General features: G+C 34.4%; 1 protein-coding gene across 1 annotated transcript; it reads right to left on the bottom strand.

Moving 5' to 3' along the window:
- Window positions 1-5,662: 5,662 nt before the first annotated feature.
- Window positions 5,663-7,751, bottom strand: LOC135954891 (uncharacterized PE-PGRS family protein PE_PGRS10). Its single transcript, XM_065505138.1, has 2 exons — window positions 7,618-7,751; window positions 5,663-7,546 (listed from the first exon to the last, which is right to left on the bottom strand). The coding sequence occupies exons 1-2, from the start codon at window positions 7,630-7,632 to the stop codon at window positions 5,993-5,995; spliced, it is 1,569 nt and encodes a 522-aa protein (XP_065361210.1). The 5' UTR covers window positions 7,633-7,751; the 3' UTR covers window positions 5,663-5,992.
- Window positions 7,752-8,722: the final 971 nt, after the last annotated feature.

The raw sequence follows: 8,722 nt of genomic DNA, 5'->3' as shown, positions 1-8,722 counted from the left end.
CAATACCCACCCGGGTGACCACATCGATTTTATTGGTTTAATATTTTTTTTTAATTTTGTTTCGATTTAAATGAAATTTGTACTCACTGAACAAATTCTAGAGTTCTATAGAATTTAATAGAACCATTTTAAACTTTTTATAAGGTTTTTTAAATTTTTTAAAATTTCGTTCGTCGCATATATTTATAGAAGTGTAGTGTCACCCAGGTGTGTATTGGTAAACCATGTACATAAAAAACCTTTGGTAAAGCGAAGGTTAATCAAGAAAAGGAGTTCGATCTGTGATCACTCGTATTTCTTAACAAAAATCGATTTTTTTTTTATATAAAAACTCAAAATATCTAAATTCGCTTATAACTTGGCCAATAAGCGTTTAATCAAGAAAAGGAGCTCGGTCTGTGATCACTCATTTTTCAGACCAAAATTCGATTACTTATATAAAAAGTCAAAATATGTACATTGATTTACATGTATTCTGTTGTTGCAAGACTTAGGTTTTTGACAACAAACTTATGTTCTTTTTCTCTCAATAGCGCTTCTATGTATATTTTATTCTATGTGAATAAAAAATATGTTAACTATTTTTACCCTTTTCAAACCGCATCTCACAAATTCACAAATCGAACACAAGCATTTTTTTAACTGGGACAGGACAATGTCTGTCGGGTCAGCTAGTTTTAAATAAAATAGTTCTTTAACAACGACGCACATTTCTCGAAAGGCTATATATGTATATACAACGAAATTATGCATACATAGGAGGAGCTAATTGATCCAATTGAGTCATGTGGTTAATTCATCGAGGGTAAGAAGGAAGGGGTTCTAGAAGGACTAAATAATATATATAAAATACAAATCATATTTATTAGCAGTGTTCTCAGATAAATATTACATTGTAGGGGTATAAAATCTGAATATCGATATCCCCAAAAAATCTTCATTTCATACCCAATCTTCACAAAAGTTGGTAGAAAGATTTAGGTTTACATAAAACTTGTTTATGTCCAATTTCATCACGATATTAATTATTATAAGACAATTGTGATGGTTGAAGTTATTTTCAGATAGGGACCTTGGGGATTAGGCACAAATGTTGCCCGATTCAGAGTACTTAGAACTAATTTGTGCAAAATTTTATCAGTATTGTCGCATAATCAACAAACAAACTCAAACAATATTCCGCGTTGAAATTTGTATGGAGGCAAGGTGAAATCATGGATCAATATTGCTCATTTTCTATACCAAACAACCAGGATACTCTGTTCCAAAGTGAAGCGTATCCCAGAGAGGGCGTTCTGCATCGATCGAAATAAATAGTAGTTGGACGGTGCACGGTCTGAACTGTAAAACGGGTGAGGCAAAATGTCCCAACCATTTTATTCTAAATACTTTTTAACAGAGTTGTCATGATGTAATATTACGTCTGGTCGCATATTCTGGGTATTTCAGCAGTTTATAATAGATAGGACCCTTTTGATCCAATCAAATACAGAGAATTACCTAAGCGGCATGGATATTTGGATTTGTTGTCGATTCGGCGGGTTGGCCGAGCTTTACATATGATTTCTTACGATTCGGGTTATTGTAATGGATCCATTTTTCATCGCAATTAATGATTCGGTTCAAAACATTGTTTTCTTTTATAGCGTTCAAGCATCATGAGTACCCAGAATGTAGTTCTATATTTACAATAGATGACGTATCTTTTTAAATCCCGCATTTTTAAGTCATACACCCAATATAGTTTGGATAATTTTCATTTATTTTATAATAAGTGAATAATTAAACCATGTCCTCATAAGGCAACAAAACAACATTTAATTATTCACTTTATATAAGTATTTTCTATTGACTATCATAATAATATCATTCTATGAATTTTAAGTGCTGTTCAAGTGATGTTTTTGAATGACTAACATGATAATGATAAATATTAACATGTACACAGATTTATCTACAAAATCAATTATCTACTTAAATTCAATTTTAAAATGTTTATATGCAATTTGCATTTGACACCTTCAATTGAAAACATGAATGCTAGATAAATCGAATGACTCTTTTAATCAAACATTTTTGATTACACGTGTGAGTACTTCAAGGGTTATTGAAATGAGTTTAGTAGTTTGTTTTTTATCCAATAGAAAAACTAGAAAAAATAGACACATGTTAATGGCATATGTTTAGGCTTAATGAATTGAAAACAAAAAAGCTTTTTGCTAAAAAAGCTTTTGATAAAATAATGCTAATCTAAAAAATAAAAGTGAAGGCAGAAATAGTAATGAAGTAAAAATGTTAATTACACTGTCCAACAGCATTTTTTAAAACAGAATAGCGACCCTATAATTCTGAAAGGGCATGTTGTGAAGATGAATTTTTTTTTACAGAGGGTCCAAAGTTTTAATTTGGTCGAAGGGAGCATTACTAAATGAAAAAAAGATTGTAAGTTAATGTCTGAGAGAATTCTTATTGTCAGACTTATATTGTGGAATTTTATAGGGATAATTTTTGTGGAAGATCTTAAGCCTCTAGCTCTTCTTTTTAGGGATCAATGTGACCCATTTTTCGAGAAAGTCAAAAAAAATAGTCCATGAAAATGTTTGTCGGAAAATTTCAGTGGAGGTCACCTTAATTAGCAAAATTACATGCCATCTTGGGTCTCACATTTTTAAAAAAATTGCCAAAAATCCATTTATGATCCGAATGAGCTGAAGTTTCAAAAGTAAACTGTTCTTAAGAAGATCTACAAAAAACATGCACGCATAAGTAAGTTAATTCTTTTGGTTCAAGAGATATTTAGGTTTATTTATTTATTTTAATTCTGCTCGATTTTTTTGTTTGTTTTAGATATGGCGGGCCTATGCAAGCTCGAAGTTTTTTTTTAAATATCAGCTATATTTGCTATAAAATTCTGAATAAAGTCATAATAACTTGCCAACAGTTATCTCGTACTTATAAAAATGTAAAAAAGGCAAAATTAGATTTGAGTAAAAAAATCTAAAAAGGCAAATCACCGATCCTCGAAAAAGCTCCACATTTGTATAATCCAATATCTTGTTTAAATACATACAGAGTAATTTTACTATCACACGGTAAATAAATTCAAATTTTATATTTTTGTTACTGAAAAATCCCTATTAAAACTTCCGAATAATTCATAAAATTATTTCATTTTACTAAACTGTTAATCTTCTAGTCCCAAGGTTTTCACGAATACCAACTACTTATACAAAAAGCTTATCTTTAGTCATCAGGAGCTTCACAAACCTTGCTCCCTATTGAAAAATTTTAACTTTTTTTTATATATTCTATGCAAAATGTGTTTTGGAAAAAACGTAAAAATTCGGCCATTTTTACATGTTCCAATTTGGATGAATTTAGATATATGAGTGATCACAGATCGTGCTCCTTTTCTTGATTCAACGCTTATTAGCCAAGTTATTAGAGAATTAAGATATTTTGAGTTTTTATATAAAAAATCGAATCGAGTTCTTTTTCTTGATATAACGCTTATTGGCCAAGTTATTAGCGAATTTAGATATTTTGAGTTTTTATATAAAAAATAGATTTTTGGTCAGAAATATGAGCGATCACAGATCGAGGTCCTTTTCTTGATTAAACGCTTATTGGCCAAGTTATTAGCGAATTTAGATATTTTGAGTTTTTATATAAAAAATAAATTTTTGGTCAGAATAATGAGTGATCACAGATCGAGCTGCTTTTATTGATTAAACGCTTATTGTGCAAGTTGTTAGCGAATTTAGATATTTTGAGTTTTTATATAAAAAATCGAACTTTGGTCAGAAATATAAGTGATCACAGATCAAGCTCTTTTTTTGATTAAACGCTTATTGGCCAAGTTATTAGCAAATTTAGATATTTTGAGTTTTTATATAAAAAATCGATTTTTGGTTAGAATTTAGATATTTTGAGAAAATAGATTTTTGGTCAGAAATATGAGTGATCACAGACCGAGCTGCTTTTCTTGATTAAACGCTTATTGTCCAAGTTATTAGCGAATTAAGATATTTTGAGTTTTTATATAAAAAATCGATTTTTGGTTAGAAATATGAGTGATCACAGATCGAGCTAGTTTTCTTGATTAAACACTTTTTCTTGATTAAACGCTTATTGGCCAAGTTATTAGCGAATTTAAATATTTTGAGTTTTTATATAAGTAATCGAATTTAGGTCTGAAATATGATTGATCGATGAATTTTGCAGATGTATATAATAAGTGGGCGTATTAGTGGACGTGGGCAAGTTTTATTTATTTAAAAACTTTTGCGGACTATGTATTGCGAACATTAAAAAAAAGTTAGTTATATTTGGCGTGGTCAATTTTTCTTTCAGTAAAATCTTAAATAGGATTCCTATGATTATTTATAAAAAAAAAAATTAGCCAACTCGATGTATACGTTATCCGATTTTAGATAAATCGAAAAATTGGGCGTGGTCAAGTTTTCATTCCGTAAAAACCTAATTTGGGCTATGACCAACATTTTAAAAAAAAATTTCTAAATCGGTTCGGCCGTTCTCTACTGATGCAATTACCAACGAACGGCATTTGATTTTTATTTACATATATAGAATATAGAAGATAGATATCAGCTCATTCGGATCATAAATAGATTTATGACGATTTTTTAAAAAAAATGTGAGACCCAAGGTGCCGTATAATTTTTCTAATTAACCGTAAAGTGCTTTACTTACAACTTTGGTGACCCCCACTGAAATTTTTCTGCAAACATTTTCGTAAAATATATTTTAATCCTTAAATATCTTTTTTTAAAGAACTTTATTTGACTTTCTCGAAAAAAGGGTCAAAGTGATCCCTAAAAAGAGAAGCTAGAGGGTTAAGATCTTCCACAAAAATGATCAAGCTTTCTGATTAAAAGCCTTGCTATGAAAAGGGCTATCATCAGTTAACTATATCCCCATTTTTTATACTAGCCGCATCTTGACTATTTTTATATTAGGCTGATCCTATAGCTTGTATTTTCTTGAGAATAATCCAAGCAGCTTCATAATTGCCATCTGTCACGTGTAGTTGTTGGATCATTCTTCCAACTTCACTCTTCAGATTGTACATTTTTTTTCATCTGATATTTCTTATTCTGCTAGCTTTTTCGGGAAGAGTTAAATTTTTAGGGTCTTCGATGCTGTAGCTGGCTTCATTGCTGTCTTGAATGAAGCCGAAATCTCGCTCGGCTCCTTATACTACTTCTCTGCTCTATCATTCAAATTCTGCATATCCTGGTTTTCTGCAAGGTTTGTAAGTATTTAATGTAGTTCAAAGGAAATTTCTCCCTAAGATTTATAATCTTCTTAGCTAGACTTTCTAAATGCTCCATGGCTTTTTCGTATTTCACCATTATAATTTTTTCTCTTTTAAAAATGTCTAAAGATAAAACACTCTTGAATAACTTTTGTTTTAATTATGTAGTCTAAAGAGGATGAATAATAATATTATGTATTTGTTTTATTAAAACTGAGCAACAATAATGGCATAACTGATACATAACTAATGATTGACAAACAGATGGTTTAGTCCTGCTAACACTTGCACAAACTCAGAAGTTGTCAACATTTTATTATGTCTTTAAACTCTCACTTCTATAGACATTTCATATTCTGAATAAATAAAACAAAACACAAAAGATTTTTTTTTCTTTTGAATATTTTTTATATTCGCATGCAAAGACAAACAAACACAGTGTAGTTTTCGTTTAAGGTGTTATTTATGACTAGACTTAAACTAAGGTTAACTTAAAAGAAAAAACGTATGTAAACATTGTATGTGTATGCACCTTCATTTCCATGAATTGGAAGAACAAAAAAATAATTAGAAAAACATAAAAAAACAAAAGAAAAATAATAATTAAAATCATACAAAATTCAAATAATTTTCTTAATTAATGTTGCCTCAGTGAAATTTTCGCAATGTTAAAAAATAGTTGAACGAAATAAGAAGAAATAACTTAAAATCGTATTACCATTGAATGGTATTGAGAATAATGGGTTCGGGCCAAACAGGAGCGGGACCGGGTCGAGGAGCAGCACCACCGGCACCTCCAGCGCCACCAGCTCCACCACCACCTATGCAACCACCCTTACCTCCCTTACCACCTTTACCGCCTCTACCACCTAGAGATCCGTCGGGTCCGCTGGGTCCATCGAGGCCATCAGCACCATCCAAACCATCAGGTCCGCAGCCATAACCTACTGAGGCACCACCATTACCGCCATTGCTACCACTTATGCCTGAAATATAGGCGCCTCCAGCGGCACCACCTGAACCACCACCTCCAGCTCCGCCACCACCTAAGGGACCGGCACCAGCACCACCTCCTCCTCCACCACTACCGCCAGCAGCAGCACCACCAGCACCTCCTCCACCACCTCCTGCGGGACCAGAACCTCCTGAACCACCAGCGCCACCAATAGCACCTCCGGCCGATCCAGCACCACCAGCTCCAGCAATTCCAAGGGCAGAACCACCAGCACCGCCTAAACCACCGGGAGCTCCACCACCACCGGGAGCGCCTGGACTTCCAGGAGCACCAGGCAAACCGGGAACAGCTGGTACAATAGATACAACTATGCCAGATCCAAGGGCAGCTTGAGCAGCAGCGGCCTGAGCATTGGCTGCAGCTGCCTGGGCATTAGCAGCAGCTTGAGCATTAGCAGCGGCCTGAGCATTAGCAGCAGCAGCTGCCTGAGCATTCGCAGCAGCAGCTGCCTGAGCATTCGCAGCAGCTGCTGCCTGAGCATTAGCTGCTGCTTGGGCCTGAGCGTTGGCTGCAGCAGCTGCTTGGGCATTAGCAGCAGCAAGAGCTTGAGAATTAGCAGCGGCAGCGATTTGAGCATTGGCAGCAGCTTGGGCATTAGCATTAGCAGCGGCAGCAGCCTGAGCCTGGGCATTAGCGGCGGCCTGAGCATTTGCTAGAGCTTGAGCATCGGCAGCAGCTGCAGCTTGAGCATTAGCTGCTGCTGCAGCGTTAACAGCAGCCTGAGCATTAGCTGAGGCTGCAGCGTTAACAGCAGCTTGAGCATTAGCGGCGACAGCGGCATTTGCAGCAGCAGCTGCCTGAGCATTAGCTGCTGCTTGAGCATTAGCAGCATTTGCGGCGGCTTCAGCATTAGCAACAGCAAGAGAATCGGCCACAGCTTGGGCATTGGCAATAGCAGCAGCATTTGCTGCAGCTTGAGCACCAGCTACAGCAGCAATATTAGCTGCTGCTTTTTCGTTTGCAGCTTGGGCGGCATCTACAATAGCTTGGGCATTCACACCTGCAGCATCGGCAGCAACTTGAGCATGAACAACGGCTTGATTGGCGGCTTCTTGTACACTATTGGCTATGTGTTGAGCTGCTTCAGAGGCGGCTGCCACTGCAGCAGAACCATCTGAAGCGCTTGCCACTACAACATTAGGATGTTGCAGAATAACATATGGTGACACTATACCGCCATGTAATGGTATAATACTAGCTTTGGCATAACCGCCATAAATGGCCACAACTACAACAACGGTTAACAATAAAACCTAAAATATATTAAGAGACTCTACATTAAAAAACACTAAATCCTTAATGAATATTTCACATCGAATCTTACCGATGATGTCCTCATTTTGTTGAATGCATTGAAATCTTTGCGATTTCTTCTTTAGTGCTTTACTCAGTTTATTTTATTTCAAAATGCCACGGCTTGATTATTAAATCACGTTGTTACATGCACTTGGAGATCAATAAAACTGTGAGTTCTTTAAGAATTTGTTTAGCAATTTATAGAATCCAAGGTTGTACCACAAGCTAATAAAATGCTGTAATGCAGATAGATACAAGTTACGAGCATTTCAACTTGTATTGAACTTGTGATTTTGCTTTTGTTTTGCCAAACAATAGAGAATAAAATTGGTTTAATTTGCTCTTATTTAACACGTTGTTGCAATAATAATATTCTATTGTCGTGTAGGTAGAACTACCTTTGGTTATGAGGGTATTTTAAATAAAATAAACAAATTGGATTGATTAATAAATCATTTATTTAATGTTTTCTTTTTTCTACCTTCTAAATAAGTAGATAACAAAATTTAACCATTTTAAATGAAAAGTAATTGCTACAAACAGGTTTCCCGATGGTAGTTTGTGATAGAAAGAGGATTTATTGATTTTACCTAATAAGATCAGATTGATTTCAGTGGCAAAAAATTACAAAATGCAAATCGCAAGTTTAGGCTCTCTGTGGTGCAGTATGGAGGAATTCATATTTAAAAAAAATAGTTGGTCAATTTGCGATTTGTATTTTGTTTTTGATGGAATGGGTGAATTAGTTTATTTATATGTTTTAAAAAATTCAATTTGGATTCCAAGAACTAGTACAATTTAGAAAATTTCCAATTTGTATCTATCCTAGAAACATTACAATGATAAACCTTATAGATATCATTGATATATCCATGAAACTTATATCCATCATAAATACCTTGTTATTTAGGAATCTGCTGGATATGACAACGTACCGAATCAATTCCATACTAAAATTCTATAGGATATGCAATCAAAGCAATGAGGGGAAAATAATGTAGACTGTTAAGGTGTGAGGGTTAAAAGGATTCGCATAGCGACCTTATCCTGAAAAAGTAAGAGAGCTATATTCGGCTGTGCCGAATCTTATATATCCTTCACCAAATTATACTTCAAAATAAAAATTTCAAATA

The sequence above is a fragment of the Calliphora vicina genome, chromosome 1, assembly GCF_958450345.1.
Source record: "Calliphora vicina chromosome 1, idCalVici1.1, whole genome shotgun sequence".
NCBI classification, from domain to species: domain Eukaryota; kingdom Metazoa; phylum Arthropoda; class Insecta; order Diptera; family Calliphoridae; genus Calliphora; species Calliphora vicina.
This window is presented reverse-complemented; position numbering and strand designations above follow the sequence as displayed.